Below are 11563 nucleotides of genomic sequence, written 5' to 3'. Positions count from 1 at the left end.
GGATCGGGTTCCCCATTAAGAAGCCAAATTCAAATGATCTTCTCGTAATTTTATGATCTTATATATTTTGCACATAGAAATATGCAACTTTGTAATATGTACGAAATAAAAATGATAACATATTAGTATGATATGTTTAATAATATTAAAATATACTACACGAGACACAATATTACAACATATTTCATATAAAAATATATCAATTTACGTGTATATACAATTATAACGGGGGACAACGGGGAGCGGGGATGGGGAGACCTTTTACTCCCCATCCCCATTTTAGCTTGCGGGGATGAAAGTTTCCCATACCCGTCCACTAATAGATGAATTCCCCACGGGTTTGCGGGGAACAGGGCCCCATTGACATCCCTAGTGCCGGGGCCGCAGCCGCGCGGCGTTTTGGCCGTTCCTCGCGCTGCAGGGAGGAGCCGCGGCGAAGAGGCCGTGGTCGCGTCGGGGCTGATGGCCTCCGTCAGGAGCGGCCGGGCGACGCGTCATGCCGGAGTGTTTGCTGTCGCTCGCCGGAGTCGCCGGACCGCTCGTGCGGTGCTGCTTTTTTCCGTTTTTTTCTCCATCGTTCTTCTTGGCCTTGTGCTCTCGGTAGAGACAAAGTGCGTGATAACGTGTTTAGAGTAAAAGTATTGAGAGATGAACTATTGATTTCATTGATGATTGGGGGTATATATACCCAGCGAACAGGCACCAATAAAGGCGGTTTACAAGGTTGTGTCCCTTCGAAGAGACACGGCTGTTGGACAAAAGTAACTGCCTAGTTAGCTTAAGACTTAAGCTAATCCTATTTCTAACAGTATCCAACGGCATGAAAGCTCTGAGCCTCTTAGGTCCTATTTATTTGAGATTATTGCACTTCTGAACAGATATTGTTGTTGCTTTGTCAATTTGCATCAGGTATTGAAAAAACAATCGCTTTGCACAAGTGAGGCCACATCTAATTTAGGACTTTGCACTGGTTAAAAAGAAAACCAACCTGGAAACTTAACTGCCACAGGGAAAGGAACGTAGCCAGCAACGCTGAGGGTGGTCACAAACATAGGTAGCGGCAGCAAACAAAGCTACCAAGGAGAGAAAGGGGAAAGAGCTACAGAGCGACCAGGAAATAGCAAGGCTGCCACTTGGTTCTAGGATGTGTGGTGCTGACAAGGCAGCCTCTCTGGACACTGTCTAATGGGCCAGGGAAATAAATGGTTTGGTTTCCTCCTACCTCGAGTGGCCCCACTAGTGCAAAGAGATCGGTTTTTCAATACATGGTGCAAAGTGAAGGTGCAACGACAATACCTGGATTCCGGAGTTCAATAAACTATTCATTTGGGAGGTTCTCACAAGTTTCCTTCGTGAGCTCTCCCTTTCTCTTGTTATCAATATTCCTTGTTCTCGTCAAGCATCCAAAGAAGAAACCACCTACTGTTGCAGCACCAATCATCCACGTCTTTCGCATTTCCTTCTGCACAAACTCCTTACGAGCATTCGAACAGCTAGAAAGATACCATAATTAGTGTTCCTCGCCAAAAAAACAATTGCACAAGAAAAAAAAGATGTGTATACCATTCAACAATGCGCTCAAGAAGATCGGTTCCCACTGAGGAAACATCTGTTGCTCGAACCAACTCACATAGTGCATCAAGCTATACAAAGGGCAAATGAAATAGTTTAATCAACATGAAAGCATAAAATCTTGTAGACACATGTAATGGTCAAGCAAGGTCTAGCAATAGTAACCAGTGTCTTTTGCTTGACCTTATCCATTTATAAATAATTAAGAATCCGTAATAAAATATTAAAGAAACTTAGAAGTCGTGTTGGTTCAGTGCGGAACCTACATAATAAGCTAGTTAATGCCAGTAACCCAAAGTATATGGTGTCAAAAATAATTTGAGTCTTTATCACTAGAATCGACACTCGCCTCCGCCAAAATCAAAGGTATTTTGTGAACTCATTAGTAATTTGGTTGTTAACAAAATAGCTCAGGACTTACTGCAATAAAGCTTAAGTGTCAGTCGAGAATAACTATTTTCCCAATACCCTGCTTGCTTAATCCATGTGATGTAGAACTCTGTGGTTTCATGTGGCTCAACAATCTAAGCAATAAAATTTGTTCCACATTGGCTTAGACTATTCAGAGTATGTTCTTAAGACGATGACAATGGTACAATCCTAATTAAGATTTCGTCCGCTGCTCAGAGCTATACTATTTGGATAAGAGTAGGATATGGCTCAACAATGTTGTTTTTGCAGCTCAGGGCCGAGACTCACAATGGAAAGCAGTAGAGAATCTACCAGGGTAGGCTTCGTGAGGCTCCAGCTACCTACATTTTCGCCAGAACATGCCCACCTAGCTAGGTTGCCTCTTGCCCAGCCAGCAGCGACGCAATTAGAGATGTGTTTTGTAACTTTTCTTTCCATGCAGAAGAGGAAGATTAAGTGCCTTGCACGGGACGTAACCATGGGCTATAAATCAAGTAGAGAGATAATTACCCGCAAAAAAAAAGTAGAGAGATAAGTAACTTAAGCCTGGTGATCCAGATCCACTTTTATTGTCCCAACGGAGGAGCAAATTATCACAAGGATGCTCACTTCTGTTGTTCTCTTCTTTTTCTAAAGCATGTCACGAGTCCTTTCTTCTGATCTATTGCAACTAGCAGTCGATCTGCTACTTTAATATGTCTGTTTATTTAATTTATGTGCACAGTACTTTGTAACAATAACTAAACATTCAGTATATAACATCAATGCTTTTGCTTAATTGAGGTCCGATTCATCTTTTCTCATCTGGATATGCACAGGTCGTTGACTCACTTGAGGTTGGCTTATCATATGATACAATTGCATATTTTGAAATGTATTTGTACCAAATTCGATTATATGTCAGATTTGGGCATGCTAATCTAGTTTGAGCCCCCCTTCATTTGCATTCTAGATTCGCTACTGACCGAAGCAAAACTTGGGGCAATGTTGATGCTTGGTATATATGACTGCATTTGCCTACAATATGACCATAGATAGAATCTCCGACAATTGATGTCGCTTCTGTCAGCAGCTATTTGGCAATTCAGATCAACAGAAAATAAGGGAGTATCAAAAGGTTGAAGTCCGTAATGAAGTTTACCGAAATAAAATACTCGTCAAACTAAGTAATTAGTATGGCATATCATGCGCTAAAACAAATTAACTCCGCAAACGAACTGGGACGCTAAAATCTAGCCGGGAACAAGATTAGGGAATCAAGATTATGTAGACTAACAAAAAAGAAAACGAGCACCTTGCGGCAGATCCGGAAACAGACAAGGAGCGAGAATGGAAAATTACCTCCTCTAGCGAAGACCTGGCTCGAGCAGAGGCATGCAATAGGCTACGGGGATGCGAAGCCGAGAGCGCGACGGCCAATCTTTCTGCCGCGCTCGGTACCGCACGGCGGAAGGCGGACCCGCGCAGCAGCATACAGGTCATCCCTCTAGATCTAGACTGGTCGTCGCGCCTCTCCTCCTCTTCCTCTCTCGCTTCAAGCTTAGGGTTTCACGCATCGGCGGCGCCGTTGGTTCCAGAACAGCCGTATGGCATTTCTCTGTCTTTTTTTTTTTTTAGGGAAAAAGGATGGCAACCTTTTCCCTTTTACCTCCTATATAAAGAGCGAGTGCGGCAGATCCGGGCAATCTTGACCATCTAATGATCCAAATCAGCAGTTTAGATTAGCGCTAAAAAGGTTGTATACACTAGAGATACTACAACTTGTTCTCAACGTGTAAATTAGTACTCCCTCCGATCCGGAAAATGTGTCGAGCGGTCAATACAAATATCGTTTAACAATTAAACCCTTGTAAAATCAGAAAAATTGGATCCCCTGCTCGCTATCCAGGTAGATGCGGCGGTGGCGGAGAGCGGCAGCCGTCGTACTGGGGGAGGAGGGGACAACCAGATCTGGCGCAGTGATGACGCGTAAAGCACACGCCCGTTGGGAACCCCAAGTGGAAGGTGTGATGCGTACAGCAGCAAGTTTCCCTCAGTAATAAACCAAGGTTTATCGAACCAGCAGGAGTCAAGAAGCACGTCGAAGGTTGATGGCGGCGGGATGTAGTGCGGCGCAACACCAGGGATTCCGGCGCCAACGTGGAACCCGCACAACACAACCAAAATACTTTGCCCCAACGAAACAAGTGGGGTTGTCAATCTCACCAGACTTGTTGTAACAAAGGATTAGATGTATACTGTGGATGATGATTGTTTGCGTAAAACAAGTAGAACAAGTATTGCGATAGATTGTATTCGATGTAAAAGAATGGACCGGGGTCCACAGTTCACTAGAGGTGTCTCTCCCATAAGATAAATAGCATGTTGGGTGAACAAAGTACAATTGGGCAATTGACAAATAGAGAGGGCATGTCCATGCACATACATGATATGATAAGTATAGTGAGATTTAATTGGGCATTACGACAAAGTACATAGACCGCTATCCAGCATGCATCTACGCCTAAAATGTCCACCTTCAGGTTATCATCCGAACCCCTTCCAGTATTAAGTTGCAAACAATGGACAATTGCATTAAGTATGGTGCGTAATGTAATCAATAACTACATCCTCGGACATAGCATCAATGTTTTATCCCTAGTGGCAACAAGCACATCCACAACCTTAGAACTTTCTGTCACTGTCCCAGATTTAATGGAGGCATGAACCCACTATCGAACATAAATACTCCCTCTTGGAGTTAAGAGTAAAAACTTGGCTAGAGCCTCTACTAATAACGGAGAGCATGCAAGATCATAAACAACACATAGGTAATAGATTAATAATCAACATAACTTAGTATTCTCTATCAATCGGATCCCAACAAATACAACATATAACATTACAGATAGATGATCTTGATCATGTTAGGCAGCTCACAAGATCCGACAATGAAGCACATAAGGAGAAGACGACCATCTAGCTACTGCTATGGACCCATAGTCCAGGGGTGAACTACTCACTCATCACTCCGGAGGCGACCATGGCGATGAAGAGTCCTCCGGGAGATGATTCCCTCTCCCGACAGGGTGCCGGAGGCGATCTCCCGAATCCCCCGAGATGGGATTGGCGGCGGCGGCGTCTCCGGGAAGGTTTTCCGTATCGTGGCTCTCGCATCGGGGGTTTCGCGACGAAGACTATATGTAGGCGGAAGGGCAGGTCGGAGGCGTCACGAGGGGCCCACACACAGGGCCGCGCGGCCGTGGCCCGTGCCGCGCCGCCGTGCTGTGTCGCCACCTCGTGGCCCCACTTCGTAAGTCCTCCGGTCTTCCGGAAGCTTCGTGCAAAAATAGGCCCCCGGGCGTTGATTTCGTCCAATTCCGAGAATATTTCCTTACTAGGATTTCTGAAACCAAAACAGCAGAACAGCAAAGAATCGGCTCTTCGGCATCTCGTTAATAGGTTAGTGCCGGAAAATGCATAAATATGACATAAAGTATGCATAAAACATGTAGATATCATCAATAATGTGGCATGGAACATAAGAAATTATCGATACGTCGGAGACGTATCAGCATCCCTAGCTTAGTTCCTCGCTCATCCCGAGCAGTGTAAACGATAACAAAGATAATTTCGGAGTGACATGCCATCATAACCTTGATCATACTATTGTAAGCATATGTAATGAATGCAGCGATCAAAGCAATGGTAATGACGTGAGTAAACAAATAAATCATAAAGCAAAGACTTTTCATGAATAGTATTTTCAAGACAAGCATCAATAAGTCTTGCATAAGAGTTAACTCATAAAGCAATAAATCAAAGTAAAGGTATTGAAGCAACACAAAGGAAGATTAAGTTTCAGCGGTTGCTTTCAACTTATAACATGTATATCTCATGGATATTGTCAATGTAACGTAATATAACAAGTGCAATATGCAAGTATGTAGGAATCAATGCACAGTTCACACAAGTGTTTGCTTCTTGAGGTGGAGAGAGATAGGTGAACTGACTCAACATAAAAGTAAAAGAAAGGCCCTTCGCAGAGGGAAGCATTGATTGCTATATTTGTGCTAGAGCTTTGGTTTTGAAAACAAGAAACAATTTTGTCAACGGTAGTAATAAAGCATATGTGTTATGTAAATTATATCTTACAAGTTGCAAGCCTCATACATAGTATACTAATAGTGCCCGCACCTTGTCCTAATTAGCTTGGATTACCGGAATTGTCATCGTAATACACATGTTTTAACCAAGTGTCACAAAGGGGTACCTCTATGCCGTCTGTACAAAGGTCTAAGGAGAAAGCTCGCATTGGATTTCTCGCTTTTGATTATTCTCAACTTAGACATCCATACCGGGACAACATAGACAACATATAATGGACTCCTCTTTAATGCATAAGCATGTAGCAACAATTAATGTTCTCATATGAGATTGAGGATATATGTCCAAAATCGAAACTTCCACCATGGATCATGGCTTTAGTTAGCGGCCCAATGTTCTTCTCTAACATTATGCATGCTCTAACCATTAAATGAGTGGTAAATCTCCCTTACTTCGTACAAGACGGACATGCATGGCAACTCACATGATATTCAACAAAGAGTAGTTGATGGCGTCCCCTGTGAACATGGTTACCGCTCAACAAGCAACTTAATAAGAGATAAAGTGCATAAGTACATATTCAATACCACAATAGTTTTTAAGCTATTTGTCCCATGAGCTATATATTGCAAAGGTAAAGGATAGAAATTTTAAAGGTAGCACTCAAGCAATTTACTTTGGAATGGCGGAGAAATACCATGTAGTAGGTAGGTAGGTATGGTGGGCACAAATGGCATAGTGGTTGGCTCAAGGATTTTGGATGCATGAGAAGTATTCCCTCTCGATATAAGGTTTAGGCTAGCAAGGTTATTTGAAACAAACACAAGGATTAACCGGTGCAGCAAAACTCACATAAAAGAGATATTGTAAACATTATAAGACTCTACACCGTCTTCCTTGTTGTTCAAACTCAATACTAGAAATTATCTAGACTTTAGAGAGACCAATTATGCAAACCAAATTTTAGCAAGCTCTATGTATTTCTTCATTAATAGGTGCAAAGTATATGATGCAAGAGCTTAAACATGAGCACAACAATTGCCAACTATCAAATTATTCAAGACATTTTACAATTACTACATGTAGCATTTCCCGATTCCAATCATATAACAATTTAACGAAGAAGATTCAACCTTCGCCATGAATACTATGAGTAAAGCCTAAGGACATATTTGTCCATATGCAACAATGGAGCGTGTCTCTCTCCCACACAATGAATGCTAGGATCCATTTTATTCAAACAAAAACAAAAACAAACCGACGCTCCAAGCAAAGCACATAAGATGTGATGGAATAAAAAATATAGTTTCGTGGGAGGAACCTGATAATGTTGTCGATGAAGAAGGGGATGCCTTGGGCATCCCCAAGCTTAGACTCTTGAGTCTTCTTAAAATATGCAGGGGTGAACCACCGGGGCATCCCCAAGCTTAGAGCTTTCACTCTCCTTGATCATATTATATCATCTTCCTCTCTTGATCCTTGAAAACTTCCTCCACACCAAACTCAAAACAACTCATTAGAGGGTTAGTGCACAATTAAAATTTACATGTTCAGAGGTGACATAATCATTCTTAACACTTCTGGACATTGCACAAAGCTACTAAAAGTCAATGGAATAGAAAAATCCATCAAGCATATCAAAACAGGCAATGCGAAATAAAAGGCCGAATCTGTCAAAATAGAACAGTTCGTAAAGACGAATTTTATTGAGGCACCAGACTTTTTCAAATGAAAATTCTCAAATTGAATGAAAGTTGTGTACATATCTGAGGATCACTCACGTAAATTGGCATAATTTTCTGAGTTACCTACAGAGAATTAGGCCCAGATTCGTGACAGCAAAGAAATCTGTTTCTGCGCAGTGATCCAAATCTAGTATGAACCTTACTATCAAAGACTTTACTTGGCACAACAATGTACAAAACTAAGATAAAGAGAGGTTGCTACAGTAGTAACAACTTCCAAGACTCAAATATAAAATAAAAGTACTGTAGTAAAAACATGGGTTGTCTCCCATAAGCGATTTTCATTAACGCCTTTCAGCTAGGCGCATAAAGTGTATATCAAGTGTTATCAAGAGATGAAGTATCAACATCATAAGCTCCCCCATCCGTGGTGGTACTAAGGGCTTTGTCAATTTTAGGCCTATAATAATATTTTTTTGGTTTAGGCACTTTAGAGACATACATAAACTTTTGCTCCTTACCCACATAAGATTTTTCCTTAAACTTAAGAGAAGAAAAAGTTGAACCCAAGGTTCCCATAGCTTCTTCAAGTTCACTAATCCTATGGGTTCGATTATCATGAGTAGCACAAGTTTCTAAAACAGCAATTCTTTCATTAATTTCACCTAGAGATTTATCAAGTTTATCAGTGCTATTAAGTAATATTCCCAATTTAGTCTTAATACTATGAAGATCTTTTTCTATGGCTTCCAACTTTTTCATAACATCTTCAAGAGATATTTCAATTTTAGCTTCATTAACAGGTGGTATTCCAACTAGACTCTCAATAATGCAACTAGCTTCTAAAGCCGGAGTGCCTAGGAAATTACCTCCCGCAAGAGTATCAAGAACATATCTATTCCAACTAGAGATACCAACATAAAAATTCCTAAGGAGTATAATAGTGGAGTGTTTCTTAATGCACCTATGATGAGCATCACTAATTCTATACCAAGCATCTTTAGAACTTTCTCCCCCTTGTTGCTTAAAGGAACGAACTTCAACTTCCGGATTACTCATTTTTAGCAGTAGTAAATAAAGCAAACTAAATAAAGTAAATGCAAGTGACTAATTTTTTTGTGTTTTTGATATAGAGTGCAAGACAGTAAGTAAAGCTAGCAACTAATTTTTTTGTGTTTTGATATAATGCAGCAAACAAGAAAGTAAATAAAATAAAGCAATACAAAAACAAAGTAAAGAGATTGGATTGTGGAGACTCCCCTTGCAGCGTGTGTTGATCTCCCTGGCAACGGCGCCAGAAATTTAGCTTGATGACGCGTAAAGCGCATGCCCGTTGGGAACCCCAAGTGGAAGGTGTGATGCGTACAGCAGCAAGTTTTCCTCAGTAAGAAACCAAGGTTTATCGAACCAGTAGGAGTCAAGAAGCACGTCGAAGGTTGATGGCGGCGGATGTAGTGCGGCGCAACACCAGGGATTCCGCGCCAACGTGGAACCCGCACAACACAACCAAAGTACTTTGCCCCAACGAAACAAGTGAGGTTGTCAATCTCACCGGCTTGCTGTAACAAAGGATTAGATGTATAGTGTGGATGATGATTATTTGCAGAAAACAAGTAGAACAAGTATTGCAAGTAGATTGTATTCGATGTAAAAGAATGGACCGGGGTCCACAGTTCACTAGAGGTGTCTCTCCCATAAGATAAATAGCATGTTGGGTGAACAAATTACAGTTGGGCAATTGACAAATAGAGAGGGCATGTCCATGCACATACATGATTTGATGAGTATAGTGAGATTTAATTGGGCATTACGACAAAGTACATAGACCGCTATCCAAAGATGCATCTATGCCTAAAAATTCCACCTTCAAAGTTATCATTCGAACCCCTTCCAAGCATTAAGTTGCAAACAACAGTACAATTAAATTAAGTATGGTGCGTAATGTAATCAATAACTACATCCTCGGACATAGCATCAATGTTTTATCCCTAGTGGCAACAAGACATCCACAACCTTAGAACTTTCCGTCATCGTCACTGCATTTAATGGAGGCATGAACCCACTATCGAGCATAAATACTCACTCTTGGAGTTAAGAGTAAAAACTTGGCTAGAGCCTCTACTAATAACGGAGAGCATGCAAGATCATAAACAACACATAGGTAATAGATTGATAATCAACATAACATAGTATTCTCTATCCATCGGATCCCAACAAACACAACATATAGCATTACGTATAGATGATCTTGATCATGTTAGGCAGCTCACAAGATCCGACAATGAAGCACATAAGGAGAAGACGACCATCTAGCTATCGCTATGGACCCATAGTCCAGGGGTGAACTACTCACTCATCACTCCGGAGGCGACCATGGCGGTGAAGAGTTCTCCGGGAGATGATTCCCCTCTCCGGCACGGTGCCGGAGGCGATCTCCTGAATCCCCCGAGATGGGATTGGCGGCGGTGGCGTCTCTGGAAGGTTTTCCGTATCGTGGCTCTCGGTACTGGGGGTTTCGCGACGAAGACTATATGTAGGCGGAAGGGCAAGTCAGGAGGTGTCACGAGGGGCCCACACACCAGGGTCGCGCGGCCAGGGCCCAGGCCGCGCTGCCCTGTTGTGTCGCCACCTTGTGGCCCCACTTCGTAAGTCCTCCGGTCTTCCGGAAGCTTCGTGCAAAAATAGGCCCCCGGGCGTTGATTTCGTCCAATTCCGAGAATATTTCCTTACTAGGATTTCGAAACCAAAAACAGCAGTAAAACAAGAATCGGCTCTTCGGCATCTCGTTAATAGGTAAGTGCCGGAAAATGCATAAATATGACATAAAGTATGCATAAAACATGTAGATATCATCAATAATGTGGCATGGAACATAAGAAATTATCGATACGTCGGAGACGTATCACGCAGCGCCAGCGAAGCCCAGCCGAAGTCGTTTCGCAGAGCCTCGTCGTCCTCGACGCGTTGCAAGAAGCTGAGCCGCCAGGGATTCGTCATGGATGAACTAAGGCGCGGGAAGGAGGGTCTATCGGTAGGGAGGACTTCCGGCGACGACGGGGGGCTTGGGCGGCCAGCGAGGATGGTCAGAGGCGGAGCGTGTCGGTGGGATTGGCTCCGGATCCAGTATGGTTCATGTGTGCGGCAGAGAAGTAAGAATGGGGAACGGGGAGACGAGTCTGTTTCCGAATCTGTCGCAAGGTTTACTCGCGTGTGTCTCCTCAATTCTTTTTTTTCTTTTTTCCGTGAGAGTTGCCCGCGGCCGAGGAGAAAACAAATGTAAGGTTGTTTTTGTAAGATAGCTCATCTGACGCTTTTTTTGAATCATAGGGAGTACCATAACTTGAAAATTGTGAACCGTGGTACTACAACTTGCACTGAAGGAGCAAATAGGTCCAAATGCAATCTGGAGCTGACATGTGGCATTGTAACATTTGCAAAAGGACCCTTGCATGTTTTCTTTCATGATTGTGCTGCCTTACTTGCGGGCCCCACCTATCAGTGGCTCATGAAACAAATAAAATTAATTAAGCAAGATGATGGTTCGAAATCAGGGAGTCAACCCAACCGAACAACATATGCCAATACACCACACATCTTTTCGTGAAAACCTTTAGGATGTATTTTTTTTTTGTATTAGAGCATCTCCACCGGCGCCTCCTATAGCGGCCCCGATAACAATTTGGGGGCCAGGGTCGAAAATGGGCTCGCACCGGCGCGCCCAAACGGCGTCGGCCAATTTTGGAGCCCAATAGAATCGCCGGTACCCCGTGCCGCCCCCTTCGCCAAGGGCGCCAATCGGGCGCGCCGGC

At 42.8% G+C, this 11563-nt stretch overlaps 1 protein-coding gene across 1 annotated transcript; it reads right to left on the bottom strand.

Moving 5' to 3' along the window:
• Window positions 1–666: 666 nt before the first annotated feature.
• On the bottom strand, window positions 667–3588 carry LOC124686453. Its single transcript, XM_047220397.1, has 3 exons — window positions 3325–3588; window positions 1564–1643; window positions 667–1493 (listed from the first exon to the last, which is right to left on the bottom strand). The coding sequence occupies exons 1-3, from the start codon at window positions 3463–3465 to the stop codon at window positions 1319–1321; spliced, it is 396 nt and encodes a 131-aa protein (XP_047076353.1). The 5' UTR covers window positions 3466–3588; the 3' UTR covers window positions 667–1318.
• Window positions 3589–11563: the final 7975 nt, after the last annotated feature.

The sequence above is a fragment of the Lolium rigidum genome, chromosome 2 (genome assembly GCF_022539505.1).
Source record: "Lolium rigidum isolate FL_2022 chromosome 2, APGP_CSIRO_Lrig_0.1, whole genome shotgun sequence".
Taxonomy (NCBI): domain Eukaryota; kingdom Viridiplantae; phylum Streptophyta; class Magnoliopsida; order Poales; family Poaceae; genus Lolium; species Lolium rigidum.
Note: the sequence above shows the minus strand (reverse complement) of the source record. Positions and strands in the feature narration are given on the sequence as shown.

Excerpts from the sequence above, each read along its gene's own strand:
- LOC124686453 (XM_047220397.1), bottom strand. The coding sequence starts at position 3,465 with ATGACCTGTATGCTGCTGCGCGGGTCCGCCTTCCGCCGTGCGGTACCG. Across the intron at positions 1,644-3,324 it reads CCAGGTCTTCGCTAGAGGAG|CTTGATGCACTATGTGAGTT; the intron begins GTAATTTTCCAT and ends CCCTTTGTATAG. Across the intron at positions 1,494-1,563 it reads CTTGAGCGCATTGTTGAATG|CTGTTCGAATGCTCGTAAGG; the intron begins GTATACACATCT and ends GTATCTTTCTAG.